This window comes from Gymnoscopelus braueri (assembly GCF_963280865.1).
Source record: "Gymnoscopelus braueri genome assembly, chromosome: 16".
NCBI classification, from domain to species: Eukaryota; Metazoa; Chordata; class Actinopteri; order Myctophiformes; family Myctophidae; genus Gymnoscopelus; species Gymnoscopelus braueri.
In genome coordinates this window covers 39,338,148-39,361,299 of record NC_137616.1, presented here as the reverse complement: position 1 = coordinate 39,361,299, position 23,152 = coordinate 39,338,148, and the positions used below count along the sequence as shown (strand labels likewise).

Below are 23,152 nucleotides of genomic sequence, written 5' to 3'. Positions count from 1 at the left end.
CAGAATGTTCGCCTATCATGACATACCCAGAATAGGGTCGCTAGAGTTCGATTTCCTGTGGAAAAACATGTTTTTTGTCATTCATTTAATGCCTTTGTTGCTGCTCAAGTGGTATGTCCTTACATGCCTTTATTGTTCCTCTGTGAGCCTGATGGATGGGGAGATGGGTTGAGCAATGCTCTGGTTATATTCAACTTTGGTGAGGGAACAAGGGCAAGGTGCAACAGCTGACCAAATAAGTTCTTTGAAATAATGGCCAAGTTTCGCAATTACATAATTGTGAAGCATAAAATTATGATTTATGATTATTCGCAATTAATTGTGCAGCCCTACTTTGGCGAACTGTCCACATCTAAATAGCAAAATCGTGAGTGTTAATTTAACGCTTATACACTCACAATTTTACAGTGTATTGGGCAATTACTTGTATTCTTTTGAGTAATCAAATCGACCAGCTCATTCAGGCAAACGGTTTCCAAGTTTTTACAGACTTTGGCTGCATAGTTAGTTGAATGAGATATATGATACTGATTAGCATTCCCACCTGTACTATAACAATCCACTTGCCGGTTGCCTCTGTCCAGCACATTACTAAACACATGCCTTCCTTGTTATTTCAGTGCTGGGCTCTCCAAAAGACCTGGTGACCAGTGACGTAACAGACACAAGCTTCGCCGCATCCTGGACCGCAGCTCCCGGTAACGTGAAACAGTACCGGGTCCGCTGGAAGTCCATGCTCTCCCCAGAGTCCGGGGAGAAGACGGTTCCAGGGGATGTGACCAATACAGAGCTGGACGGTCTGACCCCAGAGACACTGTACCGCGTGTCGGTGGTCGCAGCTTACGGACATGGAGAGGGAAATCCGCTCACTGGACAGGAGACCACGGATGGTGAGCAGTGTTGCATGTATAATTACTTTGCTGCTGCGCTGAATTTCATAGGAAGCGAATCAACCAATTGAAGTTGTTAATTCAACCCCAGACTTGAAACATTTTCAGTTTTGTGATTTCTGACATAATTATCTTGATAACAGAGAGATAAGAAAGCATGCTTTCATATACAGTAAGAGTGTTTGCCAGAACAGTTTAATGTTTTGGATTTGTTACACTTCAAGCTAAAGGCTACGTGTGTCAATGTTTCCCATGTGTTCATCTCTGACGTCTCCTGTGAAGGGCCTTTGGTCCTGGTTTCCAGTGTTTTTGGACAAAGCAATCTCATATTGCTTTTTAATGTTGGGACCCAGAGTGCAAAAGAGAGGCGCTGACAGTTTCGATATGCTGTGCATTCTGAGACGACACCAGTCACTGCTAAAGAGAAATGTTTTTAGAATTATGTATGCATTCTGTGAGCAGTGTAACATATACCATATAGTATATCGGATCAGACTCAAGACTCCTATAGAAAACTGATGACATATTACCCCTGTTCTCTCTAACACACATGGCTGAAACCGCCCTCAAAAAGCGGCCTGTTCAAGGAAACCTCCAGGGGGGCCTTGGCCTCTCTCAAATCCAAGCCTTAAAGGTTTCATGACATCAAATTTAAAAAAAAAATATATATATATATATATTTTGGTTGTCTGACCTCAATTACACACAAAAAAACTTTGGACATTCAGTGGATTTTCTGTGGTCTGAGGTTTTCTGAATAATTAGGCTCAGAAAAGTGCTGCGATTGGCCCGTGGACTTTGAAGTCACAGTCCATTAATCCCGCCCCCTCTCCTCCCCGCCCCTCCCCTCCCCTATCCTTCTCCTTTGGGGGGCGGAGCAGAGGCGATGATTGACAGGTAAAATCCCTCAACAGCGACACCCGCTGGCAAATAGGTATTTTTTTTATTGCAGCTAAAAAGGCCTCAGAACACAGAGAGAAAAAAAAATGGCTCACTGAAGTGGATTTTTCAGTTAAAACCTTTAATACACGTTTGAAAGACCATGATAAAGACTTTTAATGTTTTGTAAACCAGCATGTCATGAAACCTTTAAGAAATGTTTGGTACATCTCTCCTTTAAAGAGTTAATGTATTATTCAGCTACCTTTTGAGCTGAGTCATTAGGCTAACACTCATATCCCCCACTCATAATGACTAAATATGAGAGTTGCTTTGCTAATCCTATAATTACAAGTTGGCTGATAGTGAACAAATACAAGAGATAACAATAGAGAAGTAGAAAATGGTAGTGATTTATTTCAAGTAATGGGGCGTACAATTAAAATAACTGTCGTGGTTATTAGAGTTGAGCGACCTGTAGCTGGCTGCATGAATCACACTTTGGTTTTTACTTAGTTATTAGCTGATTCAATTAACATTCCTTGAATTTCCTGATGTATGAGACTAGCACAGTGGTCTTTAGAGAGTAGTCACAGAGGTTATTCAAGAAGTCAATTCAAACAAGCTTGAGCTTTTTTAGATTTTTTGGTGTTTAATCTCAGGAGATCTTTTTATGCATTACAACAATATCTAATGCATTCTTTGTCTTCAGCAAGCGCTGCGGGTAAGCGACTGACCGTGTCGGACGAGACAGAGCGGACCATGAGAGTGGGCTGGACGCCGGCACCAGGCAAGGTGGTCAACTACCGTCTGAAGTATGTCCCTAGCACCGGGGGCAACGAAGTGGCACTCAAGATTCCCGCTACCGTCACCTCTACTGTCATGAAGAACCTGAAACCCAAGACCACCTACAACATCACCGTTCACCCCATCTACAAGCGCGGAGAAGGCAAAGCAAGGCAAGGAGTAGGAACCACATGTACGTTGGTCCATAATTCAAACCTACCAGAGTTGACGGTGCACTTGCAAAGTCCGTGGTGTCACTTGAACTTCGAGAGGGTAAAAATGGACCCAAGCGGACCTAAGCGGTCTGTTTGGGTCCATTCTTTCCCTCTCATAGTTCAAGTAACACTGAGGATTTTATTGTGTATTGTGTGCACTGCCAAAAAAATGTCCATCTTGAATGAGTTACTTCATTATGTATTCAGTCTCTAAATCTTATTGTCGTTAAAGCAAGAGAAAACAAATCTAGGGTGAGGTCATTTTATTTCTTTCCGATGTGGCTCAATAAGTGTTTCAGGAATGCTCTTGAATCAAGTCGAGTCTAGTCACGTTATCTTGAAGCAATCGATTTACCCCCAAATAACATCGCTTGATTCACAAAAGTTCCTGAAACAAGCCACATTGCTTTGGAAACAAGAGTCGTTATCACATCTCACTGGCAAAAAAAGAATTGTAAACAAAAATAAGACTCGAGGACTAAACTGAAAAAACAAATGACTTTAAGGGTTGATATTTTGTTACATGTACTGTAGGGTCCTGCTAGACTGCTGGACAAATAGGTCTACGACACAAGGCATTCTTCTAAAACACTCATCCAAACACCCAAAGTTGAAGATTCTTCAACTGTCTTTGACCACATAAAAGCACCAGACATGCACAGCTCAGCACAGAATAGCCACTCAGCACCTCACCACGCTACTGCTGTTTCTAGCATAGTGTAAATACGCGGCACTCCCATTGAAAACAATTCAAAACATACACTGTGCTGAGGAAACACTTTGGTGGACACAGCCCTTAAGTGCCAATCCAAAGTTCACCTGGACATTCAAATCACAGCAACACAATCATTCACACGCTAGTTGTACTAACTCACGGCATGAACCTTGGGCTTTCTGTAATCAATGACATTGGGGTTCAAGGAATTGTATTATGGACTAATGAGAAACTGGCTGGAATGTGGGATGCCTGATCTCAATGAAACCTCTGTATTGTTTCCAAGTTTGAAGCTGCTTTGTGCTGTTTTTTTTTGTGCAGTTTTTTATTTTTTGTTGCCATGAGTTTGTTCTAAAGTTTATCTGCCCCCATCCCTTATTTTGTCTATTTCAGTGTCGCCATATAAAGCACCAAGAAACCTGCAAACCTCTGAACCCACCAAGACCAGTTTCAGAGTCACCTGGGATCCAGCTCCTGGAAATGTTACGGGCTACAAGGTCACCTTCTACCCTAGTGGGAATGATATTGACCTGGGGGAGCTTCTTGTAGGCCCATATGACAACACTGTGGTCCTGGAAGAGCTCAGGTGAGATTTATACTTCAGCAATAATACACAAGGGATATTGTGATTATATTATGGATACAGGTATTGTTAAGTGCCTTTTATGCCTGTAGCTGTGGTATAATAGAATATATCATGGCTTGTGTAGTGTAGTCCTATTATTGCTCTTATAACAATTTTAACTAAAAACATTATTGATTGATTGAATACTTAAACACGATTGTTAACAGTGCATGTTACACCATTTGCACACCATTTGAACACTTGTTAACTCCAAAGAGTGTACAAATGGTACCCTTACAGTTCTATTTAACTTTGGAGTTCAATTAACAGGACTGCTGAGGACACTCTCAGACAAACACTTTTTGCAGGGTACTGTAGATATTGTGGTCTGCATCTACGAATAAAACTCATCGATTTTGATGACTTTCTTTCTCGTAGGGCAGGAACTAAGTACTCTGTGGCCGTATTTGGGATGTTTGAAGGAGGAGAGAGTTCACCTCTGGCAGGGGAGGAGAAGACCACCCTCATTGATGCTTCTGAACCCCCTCTTCTAGATGCATCAGGTAAAACGTCTTCATAATACCATAATAAACAGACCCAGCCTCTTCTGCACTATGCGCATTAAAACAACAGCAGCGCTCCAAAGCAAGCCTGCAGACCAGACACTCAGACAGAGTTGACATGAGTTGTTCTCCTCTCAGAACAGCGAAAGGAGTGGCCCGACTTATGAAATATCACACAGCCAGAACGCTGAATTATTCCCTGTCAGGGGAAATTAGGATCAGAGCCGTATTGGAATTATGGATCAAATATCAATCACACGTGATTATGATTAACGCAAATTGCTCTTAGCTGCTTTGGCGTGAGTTGCCTCATCCACTCCTACAACGCCACATATCACAGCATGGTTGGGGGGTGGGAGGGAGGGGGGTGGGGGAGAAACGACAACACATGCCGAAATGTTGACACTGGCGTTGATAGATAAGCCAATCGGAAATGTCTCGCCTCACGTGTTGCCTATTTGCCATCTTGCGAGAAGCCCACACACAACACAATGCACCAACCTTGACTGCGTCACCACAAACACACATCCTCATTAGGCCCCGGAATGGTTTACAGTCTTAGCCACTTCATATCCGTTGGCCAAATGTTTTTTTTACCCATACAAAAGTTGATATTTCCCCTTTCTTTTTCACTTTGGCTATAACGGCTAATGGAAAGGGAAAAAAAAGTGCTCTGCTAGCAATTACAGATTTTTTACAACGCAGAGAGTAAGCAGCTCAGGGCCGCATGCGGCTAGGAAAATGTTATGCTTCTTATAAGACCCCGAGGAGCCACTGACCCTGGGCTCAAATTCCTGCTGTAATGGAGAGCAGACACAGTGACACACTACCCACCGGGCCTGGAAGCAGGAGACGGGGAGGATGTTCCACACACAGGTCCCAGCGTGTAGAACCTCAAACACCGGACGTCACCGAACCAGACTAGTTCTTGGGTGACTGTCTTATACAGTATGCAGTTTTTGGAGGCTTTTATCCAAGGCACGTTACAGTGTTATAGGTGTCATTTAACGTTGATCTACTTGCATTAGGCGACATACTGTGACTTACAAGGGTGGGGTATGATTCAGTTCCTGTAGATCAGGGATGGGCAATCTTTTCGGGCACACGATTACTTAGCCGTTTTCCAAGGTTGGTGTGATCACCCAGTGCCAGACAGCGAACATCATTATTGTTTTTATGTCTTATTATAGGCTGCTAATTAGAATAATAATTAGAGTAATTTAACCACTTTTAACCTGGCATCCATATTTTGGGCATGTCATCATAGGCAAAAAATATATATAATTTAATACAAATAAAAAGGTAAGAGGAACTCTGACTATCTGGGGAGAAAGGTTTCATGCACATCAAACAGTATAATGGTTATTTTTGATCAACTCAATCAATCACCTCGATAGACCAATCTGATCACCTGGTAGATCAAAAATAGGTGGTTTAGATCAACAACATTACCACCAACCAACGGTAGAAAGGGTCAGATCTCACAGAGTGCACACCAACTGTCATCCTAGAACCATAATGTGAGAGAAATATTACAGACGGTGTCAGCTTTCATTGTCAATCAACCTGACTCTCGGCTGTCAGCCCTGGAGCAAAAACAATAATGACACACAGTCATCCAGCAATCAAATTGCTACGTTCTACACTCACTTTCAAAGGCACTTGCTCAGAGACACTGGTTATGACACCGTAAAATCTCTCCCGATACAAGACTCTTACGATTTGGGACCCTTACAGGTCCATTTTGTATAGTCTCAGAGTTAAATTAGCCCTGAGGATTTTATTGTACACATAGTCGTCTGTATTGCATCACAAGGCTCTCAGGTCCATCTGTGTTTATGACATCTGCTTTTATGAAGGGGATGTTTGAGGGACAGATGAGTCCTCTGTTTACCGGGGAGGTAGAAAATCAAACAGGCTGCGGCCATGATTCCATTCAACCGCAGTTCCGCTTTCCCCTCGTCAAGCATCTGTTTCTACATTCTGCTTTTAAAAGTGTGGATAAATCAATTGTTTCTCCTAACCTGTTTTCAATTGCAGACACAGGGTCCGATTTTTATTGCCCATCGCGGCCACTGAGCGCATCCTCGCGGCCCGTCCTGCAAAATCTTGGGGCGAGCGAGCGACTGCTTTTGCCTCCAAAGGTGACTGGAGTAGCGAGTTGGGAGAGCAACAGGAATGTGCAATAACTTTGGCAGAGGAGTTGTCATATATCAATTTGTCAGGGAAGGCTCGCTCCTGCTATGCGGGGCGACAGGCTCGCTTTCTGGAAAGGCCACAGGGCTGTTGAGCCTTTGGATATACAAGAAGAAGACTGCCATGGAAGGAACACAGAAGTCCCTCAAGGAAGAAAGCAGTTAATCCAGCCAAGAATGCTTGACAGCTGTTATATAATGTCTTATATGAGAGCCAGTGTAATTTGTGTTATATAATGTTCAAAATATGTTGTGTAATGTTATTGACTTTGTATGTATTTGTATATTACACTTGTGATTTTGTGATGTTGCGTTGCATTTCTCTTTTTTCTCTTTGACATACTTGAGTTCTCTATTGTCTTCTAATTCTTACTTTAAACCCCTGATTCACTTGTTTCTACACAAATCCCTCTGTAACTTAAGGACGACTTTTTTCAACCCATTTTCAACTTTCATCTTCATATAATTGGTCCTCACTAATGCTCATGATAACATGGTACCATTTTTGTCTACTCTGTCTCAGAGGAGGGCTGTGGACACTTCAGAAACTCGCCTACCAGTGACATCATCAATGGGGGAATACAAGCGAATAGAAACTGCATGCTTTCTATTCCTGTAAAGTTAGCATGCTCTAATGGAAGCCATTGTTCTCGTGTTAATACCAAAAAATTAAATCTTGTTTGAAAAGAAAAACACCTGCCTAACGATGGTGTCACTGGTAGACGGGTTTCTGAACTGTAAACAGCCCTCCTATCAGACACAGACCAAGTAGAATTTAAAAAAAATCATTTTATCATGAGCGTTAGTGAGGACCAATTATACGACGATAGGTTGAAAATGGGTAAAGTCGTCCTTTAATGTTTCATGGCCTGGTCATCCACAGGGTGTCCAGGTTGTTTTGCAACTCTCGCTCACCGCTTTCTCCCACCTGTAACAGATGCCCAGTGTAAGACCACCGCCCAGGCTGACATCGTGCTGTTGGTCGATGGATCTTGGAGTATCGGTCGTCTGAACTTCAAAAGCATCCGTGCCTTCATCGCCCGCATGGTTGGAGTCTTCGATATCGGCCCTAACAGAGTGCAGATTGGTAATGATCGCTCCTCTCTCTGATCCCTCTAGTGACATTTTGTTTCTGTCTAAACTTAACACTTCACTATAATCTTTTACAATCAACTAGTGTTGTTTTGAGATGAATGTTGTCATAAAGTGGACTTCAAGGTCTATTTTGCTGTTGTTTTCTATGCATCTCACTGAGAGGGCGTTAATGGAGCCAGCAGTGTAAGTTGTAGAGCTTAAGATTTTTGCCCGAGCCCGACGGGACCCGACCCGGCCCGTCGGCATGGGCTGGGCCGGGTCCAATTGGTCACGTATTTGTCGGGCTTTGGGTCGGGCTGGGCTAGGCAACAAAATGCAATTTCTTTTTTTATTCAAATAAATGCATATATTAATTAATTTGTAGCATATTCTTTTTTTCTAACAGACTGTTGGAAAAGGGTGAATGACTCCTGTTCTTAACGAATTACCAAGATTTTATGAAAAAAAAGGCTGCATGCAGCAATTAAGCTTGTTTAGAAAAATGACGGGCTACGGGCTGGGCTGGGCCCAATGTGTCAATAATGTATCGGGCTTTGGGTCGGGCTGGGCTTGAAGTTCTGTCGGGCTGGGTCGAGCCGGGCTCAAATATTTAGGCCCGATTAAAGCTCTAGTAAGTTGTTGCTTTACTACTGCCCAAGTACCATTATGTAAAATGTTAATCAGAGACACTATAAACAAAATAGATACAAACATAATTAGTTATCATTGTGATGATTGACAATTAAAAGTGTGTTTTTACCTTTCCCAGGTTTGGCCCAGTATAGTGGAGACCCCAAGACTGAGTGGCATCTCAATGCCCATCCAACCAGAGCATCCCTGCTGAATGCTGTGGCCAATCTACCATACAAAGGAGGAAACACCATGACAGGTAACTTAACAATACTTCAAAACAGTGTTTCCTAACCACTGGATAAAGAGCAGCTTTAACTACTTAACACATTGATTGCCTAGATCGAGTCAACTCGTTTTTAGAATCCATCGCTTGATTGCCTAGATCGAGTTAACTCGTTTTTACATTTTTGGGGGAAAATTCCACAAGGGGCGACCTAACACAGCTTTGGAATGATCGATCGTCTCTCAGAGAAGAACAATGTGGATGTGACGTCATTCCAAAAAACGTCACTTCCATCCGCCCCAATGATGGGATTTTCAGAAAAACGGCTGTAACTCAGTTTCTTTTTTTTCCATTGAAAACCACCCGTTTTCAGCGGACCAAAGCTCCAAAATGGCGGATCGCGGTTGGAAACTTGTTGTTCCCATGGATACACAGATCCTTCCGTCTACTCACAGGAAACTTTTTCCGTGTGTTTTTTTTACACAATGTCGGTTCCACGGCGTTTCAAATATCATCGGATTGAGGTAATTATACGCCGGCACGGGGATAGAAAACTATGTTTAATATCTTGGCAGTCAATGTGTTAACACATTGGGTGCCAAAACCGTATATATACGGTTTTGCGCATACTAACGTTGAGTGCCAAAACCGTATATATACGGTTTTTTTTTTTTTCCTTCACAGCAACAGGAAATATCACTCCTACAAGATTTAGACTCCAATCCACCTCCTGGTTAACTTATGACTTCAAAAACCTGTATCTCGGCTCCTGTGCACTTTTTTTTTTTTACAATGTTAATTTAACTATTTTCAACTGGCTGCAACTATGGAATGGATTTCCGAATGTTTTAAATTTTTTCCCCCCGATTGTACGAGACCTGTATGTGTGTAATGAGGGGATCACCGTGAGGACGGTGATCACTGAAAATATTTTGTGACTACTTGAAAAAGGTTCAAAATGTTTAAAAAGTCCTGGCACTCAAAGTATAATATTTTAATAAACCTCTGGCACCCAATGTGTTAAAGGAGGAGTTCACCCAAAAAATTACTTATTTTCTATCAATTACACACCCCATGAAGCCTTGATTTCATGGATTTATTTTAGTTTTTGTGGCATTCCTAAGACAATAACTTGATGACCGTGTGTATTTCCGGTAGGAGACACAAATAATCTACTTTGTGTCTCCTACCGAATACATTAGCCGGTAGGAGACGGGAATCAAATTATTAGCTTAGGAATGCGACAAAAACAAAAAAGAATCCATGGATTCAAGGCTTCATAGGGTGTGCAATTGATTGAAAATAAGTAATGTTTTGGGTGAACTCCTCCTTTAAGTTCTATTTATATGCTGGTATCGCGTAAAGCTCAGAACGCGTCGCCGTATGACACGTCGTGAGTTTGTAGATATGCTATTTTTTGCAACTTTTTAACATTTAACATTCTCCCCTATAATGACCTATGAAAATAGGGATGACAGGTTGAAAGTGCTGAAGTGAGAAATATTGTGTTATTTAAAATAATTTGATCTATGTTTTTTATGGTCAATGCATATTTGGGATTCCAGGGTAAAACCTGTTGAAGACCACTACTATTATCTCCATACCTGGGTCAAACGTGATGAATTGAATACATAGGACGCCAATTGAAACAAGTCCCCAGGACTTTTTTTGTGTTATCCTCTATCCCTATCTTTTAATGTCTTACTGTACCACGTGCCGTTCACATTTCTGACTAAGTATTCAATCAATCAAAGACCTACTGTAGTGTGGTCCAATGGCTTGGAAGAGTCACCATAAAGTCAGATTAGTACGCCTTGACCCCCATTTTGTCGATGCAGTAGGCCTCACCTGGAGCACGAAGAATGACACAAACATATTTCTCCTTGTTACTCTATGCAGGCATGGCTCTAAGCTTCATCCTCAACAGCAACTTCAAGGCGAACGTGGGAATGCGTCCCGACTCGCGTAAAATCGGCGTCCTGATCACCGACGGAAAGTCCCAGGACGAGATTGTCTTCAACTCCCGGGCCCTGAGAGACCAGGGCATTGAGCTCTATGCCATCGGTGAGTAGTGTCTCACAGTTTACATGCAGTACTTTTCTGCAGGGTTATTTTTTTTATCCCCAGAAAAGCACATACAAATGTTGTTTAGAGTTGTTTTCTCTTTCACTCCTTGAGTGAAGGCCTGATTTACTTTTAGTGATTTAGTTAGTTCACCAAGGGTCACGTTGGAAGCCTACCGTAACATTGGTCTTAAATTCTCCTGTTAGACCAGTCTTGTATAGCAGCAATTCCCAACCTGAGGGCCGTCACGGTATTACAAGTGGGCCCCCAAATACTTGGCAAAACAATACGATTTTATGCATAATATACATTAAAAAAAACTTGAAAAATGAATTGTCATTTTGATAAATAGGAACTTACACTACATTAGTTCCATTGATCGAAGCCGGAACACAGTCGATTGATCATTAAAGTAAACACGCTCTGAAAATGCACGCCCACCTGCAGTTATGGTCAGATGGGTGGTCCGCAAACGCCTTTTCAAAATCTTCAAGTGGCCCCTGATCCAGCGTGACACGTGAGCTTGTAGATCTGCCATTTTTGGCAAAACGTAAACCCCAGAATATGGATGCTGGGATTCAAATGGTTAAAGCCCAGAGTCGGTGATGTCATGACTGTGTTTCAGGTGTGAAGAACGCCGATGAGAACGAGCTGCGGTCCATCGCCACAGACCCAGATGACATTCACATGTACAACGTCAACGACTTCTCCTTCATGATGGACATCGTGGACGACCTCACCAACAACCTCTGCAACAGTGTCAAGGGGCCTGGTGGTAGGCAAAGAAAAACTAATGAAACCCTATATGTTTAGTTGACCGGAGTTCCCCCAGGCCCCATCCTTTTCCCTCCACACTAAATATCTTAACCCGAAAAGAGTGCCGTACAATAGTACAGTACATGCTCACAACTTGAGCTTGAGCTTGTGGATGGGCTGTTTTTGCCGATTGTTTGCCCCAAAATAGGGACGCTAGGGTGCTTAAAGGTTTCATGACGTTCAGTTTTACCACACATTAAAAGTCTTTGTCATGGTCCTTCAAACGTGTATAGAAAGTTTTAACAAAAAAATCCACTCCATTGATCCATGGCAGGTGTTTTTCTCTCACATTTCTAAAGCCTTTTCAACTGCAATGAAAAAATAAATCTTTGCCTGCGGGTGTCGCTGGTGAGGGATTTTGCCTGTCAATCATCGCCTCTGCTCCGCCCCCCCCCAAAGGAAAGGATAGGGGAGGGGAGGGGCGAGGAGGAGAGTGGGCGGGATTAATCGGCTGTGACCTCACTGCCGAAGGGCCAAGCTCAGATTACTTTTCAGCCTAATTATGAGACGGAATTATTGAGGTCATAAAACCCCCCAAAAAACATAAAAAATAAAAAAAAAGTGAAAATGAATGTCATAGAACCTTTAAGGTCTGTGAAAAGGGTACTGTTTACGGTTTTGAATTAAACAAAAGTTATTTTTGATATAATCTTTCTTTGACATAATCTTTCACAATAACCACATAAATGTGTCATTTTGACAACTTATCTAAACAATATTTTAGTCAGGAGTGTCCTGGCATATGGAAATATACCAGAAATGTGTTATTTATATGTTTTAAAGCGAATACATACAGTTTCTAATATCCTCGGCATTTGGACCATTCGTTTTGGAGCGGTACTTATGTGGTTTTGTTTCAAACTGAACTCTGGGAATCGCTGTTCTAGCAGGCCATAGACAGACGCTGTAATGACAATGGAGCTACAGTACCAGAGTTGTTGCCAAAAGTCTACTAAAACCAATATTACACAGTATGACTTAAAGCTAAAATAGCCGCTTGATTGTAGATCGGCTATTGTCACCTGCAACACTGGTGCGCAACTAAATACTAATCACGCTTTGTACAGTAGATTTTTTTTAGGGAAGTTGAGTGGCTCAGCCAAACACGGTGTCTCAGGTCATTATGAAAAAGCGGGCGAGTGGGTGTGTGCATGAGATATCAGCTAAATTGATACAGAAGTCGGACATTGTCTGAGAAAACGTGTGGAGCTACTGTTGTAGTCTGCGGTTATACGTCTCCTGGCTCTGTGAATGATGACATTACATCACTTTTGACTAACAGCTACTAGGCAGCGGGCCCTTTAAGATTAGAGTCTTCAGACTTAGAAGAAACGGTTCCTTTAACCCCGGTCAGTAAACAGCTTAGCAATAGGCGGTAGAGAATACCAAGAAGATCAGCCTGACTTGGCCACCGATAAGAGGCAATAAAGATAAAAACCCAAGCCAAGCGGATATTATCTCAAGCATATTTTGGTCTGACACCCTTGATTAATTCAGCCCACTGAGCGATATTACGAAAGAAACAGAGCTCCAAGTAGCTGATGGAAACTGTGAGGTTGGAAGTAAACGTTTGCGTGTGTAAATCAGTTTGAGCAGGAAACACAGCGGTGATTTACAATGCAATGGAAGGGGGAAAATATCTTTTTAAGAGAAGGCTTTTGTCAAGAGCGCTGAAGATATATAGACGTTGGGGGCAGCAGTCAGGGCGAAGAGGATGAGGACAGATTTGTGGCGGCAGGGTTCACTGTGACTTGTCAGATCACACACATTTTGGCTCATCTCTCTCTCTCTCTCTCTCTCTCTCTCTCTCTCTCTCTCTCTCTTTCTCCAGGAGGAGCAGAGCCTCCTACTAACCTGGTGACCTCGGAGGTGACCCACCACTCATTCCGTGCTACCTGGACCGCCCCGGATGGCCCTGTGGACAAGTATCGCGTTGAGTACGTGCGGGTGGCCGGAGGTCCTACTCAGCAGGTTGTCAATCTTTTCCTCCCTTCCTTCACTAACTTCCCAAAGCACAATGCTTTTGCTTTATTTTTGCTCCATTTCGTCACTGTCTTGTTTTCCTTTTCTCTTTCCCCCCCCCCATATATACCCAATTTAATACTTCATTGTATGGCAGTGTCACACAAAAGTAGTGAAAACAGAAGATCTACAAGAAAACCTTCGCCTTTAATTACATGCCCAAAATAGGCACGCCAGGTTGAATGTTGTCTGTGGGTTTTATAAATATTTAACCAATGAAAAGCATTAACAACAGCTTGTGACTGCATAATAACTACATCGTTTTTTAGGGGGGTTTTTTAAGTAAAGGTTTCGGACATGCAAGGTTTCCACCCAAAAGTGACGATAATCAGTCCATATTACACATTACAGAGTTAGGCGAGTCAAAGCCCTGTAGCTCAATGACTCTCTGTGGTTAATAATTGCCATCCATATTTTGCATTGACTTTGAAGTCACAAAAACAATATACTATAACAACATTATTCAATAGCACAATAGTAAGAGGATTCTTTGTCCCCAAACCCAAGCCATAACATGTTGCATCCCACTTTTGGATCCCGGGCAACTGGGTGAGAAACATCGGTCCAGATTATACATGGCTCCATGTCCTTTTGAATGCATCTTTGCCAGCCATGGAACTTACACAACTGATTGCAAATCTAATAACCGTCAATTTTCTCATACAATAGGTTCTCTATATGCCTCGGGCTGCATTTTTAACCCATTAAAACCTGAGGCGATTCTTTAAAACATCTAAATCTCAACAGTTTTTTGGAAAAAATCTGGAAAATATTTTTTCAATATTTTTCAAAAATGAGCTTGTATATATCTGCTATTTTTGAATAGCCCAAAGAAATCTTAAAATGAGACGCAGATGCGTCCCCGGTCTTAATGGGTTAAACCAAGAAGTCTGTGAGTGTCTGCGTGCAGAACCATAGAATTCAGTTAGTCTTGTTTTGTTTCACATTTCCCAAACGTGTGCCCTATTAGTTGGGACGCTAGAATTTTAATCTACTGTAAGAAGTACCACTGTGGAAAACAGAGCTCTGAGATGAACCACACCACGGTGCCTCGAGGTCATTGAGTGGATCTGTTGTTGCCTTCAAACCACATGAACACTAGCGTCCCTACTTTAATTCTGAGCATTCTGAGCATGTCATAATATGAGAGCTTTTGGCAAAAAATAACGGACCTATAAGATCACAATGTGTTGCAACACGTTGTGATCTTGTAAATCTGCCATTTTCGCTTGTTGACGTAAGAGGCATGTAGGTTTATTAAGTGGTTAAACCGAGTCTCAGTGGGAGCAGGGAAGCATAGTGGTTAGATCATACATATAAAAGTATAGACGGGTCATAAACGCCCTAATTCCGTCTTCGCAACAACTCTCCTTGGGGAAATGATGATGCTTATTGTTATGGATACCATATGGAACAAATACTATACATCACAGAGGGCCCCATGGATTGATGACTTCCTCTAACCCGTTTGACACTGTGGTTATGAGTGGAAATATTAATGGCTATACATTTATTTCTATGGGTTGGATATGGATATCCATATCCTGCTCTTTCTCTCTCTTTTTCTCTCTCTCCTTCATACTTTGTAGAATCATGTTCATGTGGATTCTAACCATGCCTTCTCTTCTGTCCTATAGGTCATGGTTGATGGTACCGAGACCACATTAGTGCTGATGAGCCTGATACCTGACACTGAGTATACTGTCACCGTTTACTCAGTGGTCGGAGAGGAGAGCAGCGAGCCGCTGAAAGGCACAGAAACCACCTGTAAGTCATAGTTTATTTCAATAAACCCACCTGTAAGTCTTGAGTTTAGTTTAATAAAACCACCTTAACTGTAAGTCGTAGTTTGAAGTCGGTTGGTCGGACAGTTCTCGAGACTAGAAGTGTCTGGCAGAGTCTCTTATCTGCAGAGACCCTTCCCCTTCGTTCAGGACGTTTCTGGGCTTTTGGTGTTATTGTTGTCGTTGAGCAGATGTGAATGTGGTGTTTACAAACCCCAAAAGTCCCACTCGTTATACCTTTAAGCCCATAATTAGCCTTCACTAGGATTAATGTTAATTACCCCAAAAACTTCATGTGGTTCCCACCTGGCTAACAACGCAGATGTCTGCCTCCTCAGTGTCCATTTATCCATTTGCAACTCTGCGAGTGTACAAATGTAACCATACTAGAGGTCCATCAGGGTTTTATTGTGCAGGAGAGATCGAAAGCCTCGCGGCTGTGACACCGAAGGAAAGATGAAAAGGTAGAGAACGTGAGGAGAGCGCAGCAAGAGGGCTCTGATAGGATTCAATCCTACATCTGTTTTAACCGCTACATCACTGACACACACACGCGCGCGCACACACACACACACACACACACGCACACGCACACAGAGCACTGTGATTGATTCTGTTTACATGCACAGTAAGTTAGACCATGCAAGCTGTAAGATTCGCAAAACACAGGATGCCCTTTGGGGAGACAGAAGACCTCGATTAGAGAGAGACTAGCATCACTTGTCTAACATCAGTCCTCGGCAGAATCTCCCTGTGTTGTGGGAAAGCTCTTTGACTTTCATTATTTTCTTTTTCCCTTCCTTTCTTTGAGATAAACAACATTATTGTCCTCGCTCATTAGACTGTTTTTAGATACGTTGATGGAGCATGTTTATTTGCTTTTCCTCGTGTGTGAGTCTAGCTCAACATCCTTGTTTACTTACTGCAGGGTATATTTAGTGCGTGATCTTATGGTTGAGAACTGATAAAACACACACGATCCCCTGATTCCCATGATGCAACACTGGGAGTCGATTCCCGTCTGAAGCCAGAACGGGAAATGTCAAATCCGAGAGTGCCAAGTCATAAAGAGCTGTTAAGCATCGTGTCCCAACTTTGTGGTCATTGCGTATATCTTAAGTAAACTGATTAATAATTTAATGGTGTTAAGTGCACACCCGTAAGTGTTTTTATTTGCTCGTTTGTCCTTTCAACGTCTCCTTTATTTGTCCTCAAATGTGGGACTGATTATTCTACGGCAAACATGCAGTAGCCATTTACCGCTGTCATAAATGATGAAGCGAGTGTTTTGTTTGTCCTCAGTGTTTGGACGCTGCCATCGTGGCTTTCTTTACTGTCATGTAAACTAACACTGCGTTAGGTCGGAATGTCTTTAAACCACCGCCTGTAATGTTAATGTGACTTGCTTACTGGCCCGAGGTAGGAGGCTAGTAGGGTTTGCCTAGGCTTTTTAAAACGTGGACGTCCGTCTGTGTTTAGCTTATTGGTCTTGGCACAACTTGTGTTTATCCCAGGTATGATGAATGAGTATGGGTGCTCTTTCACACCAATAATAACTTTATTGGTGGCCGTTGAGCTGCTCCATAGGGTAATAGTGTGACCTTAGGTTCGCTTTGGAGAGATATTATTACAATACTACTTGCCCCTTTTTTTGTGCTTTATTTACCAGGCTAGGATTGTTGAGCATGAATGCTCTTTTTTTTAGCCCTGCACAATCACACAGGCACACGCCCTGCACATTACTTAGGTTGGGTAAAAATATATAATTCTACAGTCACAAGTTTATCTCCATACCAACCAGGCATGATCTGCTTAAGGCAATAACATGACAGGACATTAGTTATATTTATACATGCACAGTAATCTACTGTTCTCACCACTATATACAGCCATAAATTCAGTTAACAAGCCAATGCACAGAGCACTACATAAGTGCAACAAGTGACATCTGCAATTTACAGCGTAGACATTCTTATCCAACGACTTACAAAGTGCAAAGGCTGAAGTCAGATTCTTGAACGTTAATCTAACTACAGGGTGAGAAGTTGAGGAGTTGGACTGGAAGTTAAGATGATTAATTTATACCTCCTGTCAAAAGAATGTTTTCAGTTGGATATGTTGTTTTTGTTTGCACAACAAAGTATATAAATACTATATAAAGTTTTTCAATTAATCCTATAATTGATTGAGCACTTTTGTGTCGTACAATTGTGTCGTGCTAAATATGGATCGATTACTAAATCGATTATTTTATTAACTTATCAATTATTTTTTTATAGCCTATTAAAGTGATTCATTTGGTAAACTGTTGCACCTCTAACTCGAACTGTGTGTGAATCTTCCCCCGCAGTGGGTCTGCCATCAGTGACGGATATGAGCGTGTCTGATGAAACCATGACGACCATGCGCGTGAGCTGGCTGAAGGCGGAAGGAGCCACTGGATACATGCTGCTCTACAAAGCCCTCAACGCTACTCAGCCTGGGGTGGACCAAGAGGTGAGGGACATGCATGCGTGTACATGTACTGTCTGTAGCACAGTGGCTCAGAGCCTCTGTCTGATGACCCCCGGCCAAAGGGGAAATTCCCCTTTAGACTAGTGGATAAGATGTTTGACTTCAGTGTCCCTTCCCAATGCGCCAGACCTGGGTTTGCATCCTGGGAGTTGCATACACGGCACATACACACAAGGATATGCACATGGCTCCATACGCACCCATGCACGCGTGACCATAGAGTTAAAAAATAATAGAGAGGGCACCCGAAATCCCCTCCCATCCACTTGCATTGAGTTGCTCACCCAGCGCATGAGGCGAATTCACCCCTTCTTCCGGGTTGGAAAATGTGATGGGCGTAGCCTATTTGGGGCCACTGTGACACGTTTTGTGTCACATAGGTGACGCGTTTTGCGTCACAGAGGTGCCCATTGGTTGAAACGGTTTTCGCTCGTTCATGTACAGTGGCCCCAGACGTTTTAAGCTGCAGTACCTATGAATGGCCAGCATGATCACACTGGGTTCTGGGGGCTAGGCACAGAAATACACATGTGAGCACAAACCAGAAACATGCACCTGCAGTTATGCACATGAGACAAGGACACGAACACATCCGCGTGTGTGCACACGTGCCCATTAAAGGACACATACTGTACACACACACACACACACACACACACACACACACACACACACACACACACACACACACACACACACACACACACACACACACACACACACACACACACGTGAGATTGTAGATCATCTATTTTGGGGGTGTGACATCATCGCACAACTAATTTAACATTTTATAACCATAAAACAACCGTTTTTCTTGTGAGGACCTGGAAAATGGTCCTCACAATCTATTTCTGAAATTCTACTATACTTGTGGGGACATTTGGCCCACACAAGTATAGTAATACAAGTACACACACGCACGCACACGCACACACCAACGCGCACACCTTGATCTTGCACGCTCAGCATTTCCACATAGATTTTTATAAGGCCGATGCTAGCCAACGCTTCTGCTGGCCGACGCCTCACTGGTTCCAGATGGCGATGCCATGAGCAGTGCACACAGAGCAGGAAGTGCACTTTTACAGTAGTGTTCAGGCAAGGTCTACAAAAGCCAGACCCCTCGGACACTCTGGGTAATGGGAAGGATTAGCTCATGGCCTGAAGTCATTGGGATGATAGAAAGCAAAGCTGAAAGTTCAACACATGCTATATGTTTTAACCTGGTAAAAGAGAAATTACCCCCGACTTGAAATTGAAGCATTTTATTGCCACTGGGTTTCGTTTTAATCTCAAAGTCTGTTTTTCAGGTAGATCATGAGACTAAAGGGAGACTAAATGCTTCAATGCTTCTTCTTTTTTTTTAAATAGCACGAGACAATGTGGAACTGTTTTTAATCTGATTGTCTTGGTACCTGGTGGCACCTATACAAGACCACCAGGTCTTGTATAGGTGCCACCAGGTAACCCTAACCCTTGGGTGTGTTAAGGACTTTTTGACCATGTAAAGCCTGATATACTTAGTCGTACAACGATTAGCACATATAAATATAGTTGATGTACAAGCACACAACCCATCACATTGCGACGTGTTGTGACCTTATAGATCTGCTATTCAAATGCTTTTCACCTTTCACCTGTGAAATGCCCAAAATAGGCACGCCAGGATGAAAACGATTAAATCACGCCGGAATGCTTAGTGTTAGTCCATCTCTGAGAGCATGATAAACAAACATGTGTATAACGTGCATTCTTTACCAGTCTGTATGGTCACTTGGCCGTGTGAATGCATTCAGTCAGACGACAGGAAGAGAGTCAGACAAAAAAAAACTAGGACGCAAGCTTCCACTCCGACAAGTGGCTGCGACGGCGTGTCATTTTCCATCGAACCCACTTTGATTCCGACTTCCTTTCTTTTCCCCCGGACATGTTTAGAAACTGAGCGACCAATAACGAAATTGCACGGGCTCTACGAGTTCACCAGGTGTTCAACGCAGAACCTCCCTGACAAGATCTGACTCGTTTTGTCTTTCTCTCCCGGTGTCGGGCCGTCTTGACATTCCCCCCCGCCCACGCATTTCTTTCCCCCCCCAAATCTCTTGACCTGACTGCGCTCCCTCATAATATTTTCCCTCTCATCCCCTCTCTCTCCCTCTCTCTCTCTCTCTCTCTCTTCCTCCCACCACCTTTGGTCCGTTCCCCTGCTGTGTAGGTGCGTGTTGGAGACGAGGACAGCGTGCAGCTCGTCAAGCTGACCCCCAACACGGCCTACGCCATCACTCTCTATGCGCTGCACGGAGAGGCTGCCAGCGACCCCCAGGAGGGGACAGGGGTCACCTGTACGTAACGCCTTGTCCCGTCTATACTTGTACATCAGCGGTTCTAAAACCTTTTCATGTCAAGGACCCGGGAATTGATGATGTATTTGGCCGCCGGACCCCCTTCTAGGGACCCCCAGGAACCCCCTCAAGGACCCCTGGGGGTCCCCGGACCTGTACATTACCCTGTGAAGTCCTGAGTGTTATAAAGCTGCAATCTGGAACTTAATTTAATGAATCAAACCAATCTGTATGCCATGGTAGGGTATATATTAATTACAATGTCACTAGTACATCTGCAGTGGTTGGAGATGGTCTCCCTACTCATAAATGGAAACAAATGGACCCTTACGGGTCTGTAACTATGAGAGTGTATAAATGGAAACAAATGGACCCCTTACGGGTCCATTTGGACCCGTAAGGGTCCAGATGCACCCCTGCTGAATCTACCCACATACGGTAGATGCAGCATCGATTCATGAAGGGGGACTTTTAGGCCTGATTTGTACTTAGTAGCGCATCGAAAAATAGATCAGCTGTTTTCGGTGTGCAACGCGATATGCAACCAAGTATAAATCAGGAGTCGGAATGGATTAAAGTGCGTATACGTATGTCCATTTTAAACGAAACATTGTTTATCTTATTCCTCAGTATTTCCACTGTACAGATGCTTGCCCTGTCAAGAATGTGGCTGGTTTATATAAAAGGATCTTAAGATAGCCCCGACAACGTGACTAATATTCAACAGTGCATTTGACATTCGCGCCAGCATTTCGTAACGTTCCGTGTCACATTTTTAAATATCTTATATATGGATTTTTTTTTAAGGGAAACTAAACAGATGCAGTGAAAAACATTTCAGCTAATGAGACAGCCCTTTATAACAAACTGACATCAATGTTTCATTTATTTAATGACTTTTGGCTCACCATGTTAGAGGCTTTTAATAACTTCCTCATGCGACCGTGCAGATATTCAGACCGGCCGTTTTTTATTAAATTGCATTTTTCGTGGTCGTCATTTAGCTGGGTTTTTGTGTGTTTTTTATTTTTATTGTTTTGATGTTTTTTCCCTTTTTATCTCCAATTTATTGATAACTGATAACTCCCCATACAGTATGTACAGTATACAGTCACTGCCAACCCCTACTGTTTGGTCTGGGGAAGCTGTGGACAACCAAATGTCTCCCCTGACACACGTGACGTCACCGGCCACTAAAACATTAACGCGTGTGGAGGACCACACTATCCCAACCTCAACCTGTAGGAGTCGCTAGTGCAGCGGCAGAGCCGTCCTGCCAGCTGGGGAACGAGAGCTAATTGTGTTCATCGGAGCGCACGGCCAAGCCGGAAGCACCTGCGAGAAATCGAACCCCAGGCTCCATGGTGGTGGGCAGGAACTTTAACTCTGTACCACCTGGAGACTTTGGTCGTTATTATCTTAACGTTCTTATCCAAAACAGCTTGTGATTACAATTTTACAACACAATTTACAATTTAGGAATTTTGCAGACACTCTTATCCAGGGGGGCGGCAGTGGCTCAGGGGTAGAGTGGCCGGGTATTTTCGATCCCGGGCTAGGGGGCTCCCCCAGAGTTAGTGTCGAAGTGTCCTTGAGCAAGACGCTGAACCCCTAATTGCTCCCGATGAGCAGGTTGGTGCCTTGCATGGTTTCCTTCGCCATCGGTGTATGAATGTGTGTGTGAATGGGTGAATGTAATGCACAAACATTTACCATTTAAATCACATTCTTAACATTTGTGGTCCAGAAAAACAAATCTAAGAAACAAAAACTGAAAAAATAAAGAAAAGGTCAACAATCACTGGCCTAGAGAATAATGTCCAATAATTGTCAACACTTCCCCACCAGTGCCTTTGCCTCCGGTCGGGAAGCTCAGGGTCAGGGATGTTACCCACAGCGCCATGAAGCTCAACTGGGACGCTGCGCCCGGAGATGTTCTCAAGTACATCATCACCTACAAGCCCGATGAAGGAGATCTCAAAGAGGTCAGTCTTAACACTTCTTAACCCCTTTAACTTTTTGCGCACAGGTATTATTTTGCAGTGCCAAAAATAGCCGATAATGCATCGCATGCGCGGCGCGTTTTGAGTTTGTACATCGGCTATATCCTGTACGCGGCATCAGGGTAAGAGGGACTATGAATTAAGCATTACAATGACACATATTCATCTTCTGGACCCTCGCCACCTTACCAAAAGACTGACCTTCTAAGAGCAGTCCGGGGATTGACGACTTTCTACGTTAGACTTTATTTTTTTGTCTCGTTTATTTTTAAACAATAAAGCCAACTAAAAGCATAGCGCAGACTTTATAAGGCTAACATTTTGGGTTGTTTTTACTCAGCAGTCTTCGGTGATATCTTGTTTGTTCTGGGACGGGTGACAAGTCAAGACTAAAGAGTTATAACCCTTCTCTAAGTGGAGGGGGAGCTTAGCTTCCTTGGCAGAGGATTATGGGAAAATACGTCTGCTGGCAGCGGAGGGCTGTCTCGAACCGTCATCCCCCAGCCCGTTTGGATCACAGCGGTGTCACTCCATCCTCGTAATATTTCACAGGGATGTCAGCGAAAAAGCCAAACAGTCTGGGACCCAGAGACAGCCGAAGGTGTCTGTGCAGGACACCTGCGAGAAGTCTCCAGAACTTGTCAAATCCAGACCCACTCCCTCCAGGATTGCTTTCTGATGAATTTATGTCTTCCAAAAGGTTAAGCCCGCGCTACTGTGGATTCATGCAACCGAGAAGAACAAACGCATGACTAAGCTCATCGCTACAGTATATCAACCGTTTTCTATTTCATCTGAGAAGCAGTGATATATGTGTGTAGGTCAAGAGACGTTAAAAATGATTTATGCCCGCGGTAGTGTGGGCTTCC

At 43.1% G+C, this 23,152-nt stretch overlaps 1 protein-coding gene across 3 annotated transcripts in view; it reads left to right on the top strand.

Annotated features, from left to right (window-relative positions):
- The window catches only part of col12a1b (collagen, type XII, alpha 1b), a 142,302-nt gene that overhangs the window by 32,277 nt on the left and 86,873 nt on the right, over positions 1 to 23,152 (top strand). For all 3 annotated transcript variants that reach the window (XM_080453537.1, XM_080453536.1, XM_080453538.1), the window contains exons 13-25: positions 621 to 890; positions 2,482 to 2,748; positions 3,879 to 4,071; positions 4,489 to 4,613; positions 7,746 to 7,895; positions 8,652 to 8,771; positions 10,638 to 10,802; positions 11,428 to 11,577; positions 13,450 to 13,589; positions 15,278 to 15,407; positions 17,775 to 17,920; positions 20,154 to 20,280; positions 22,129 to 22,265. In XM_080453537.1, coding sequence (XP_080309663.1) covers positions 621 to 890; positions 2,482 to 2,748; positions 3,879 to 4,071; positions 4,489 to 4,613; positions 7,746 to 7,895; positions 8,652 to 8,771; positions 10,638 to 10,802; positions 11,428 to 11,577; positions 13,450 to 13,589; positions 15,278 to 15,407; positions 17,775 to 17,920; positions 20,154 to 20,280; positions 22,129 to 22,265 — 2,120 coding nt within the window. The remainder of the gene's footprint in view (positions 1 to 620; positions 891 to 2,481; positions 2,749 to 3,878; positions 4,072 to 4,488; positions 4,614 to 7,745; positions 7,896 to 8,651; positions 8,772 to 10,637; positions 10,803 to 11,427; positions 11,578 to 13,449; positions 13,590 to 15,277; positions 15,408 to 17,774; positions 17,921 to 20,153; positions 20,281 to 22,128; positions 22,266 to 23,152) is intronic.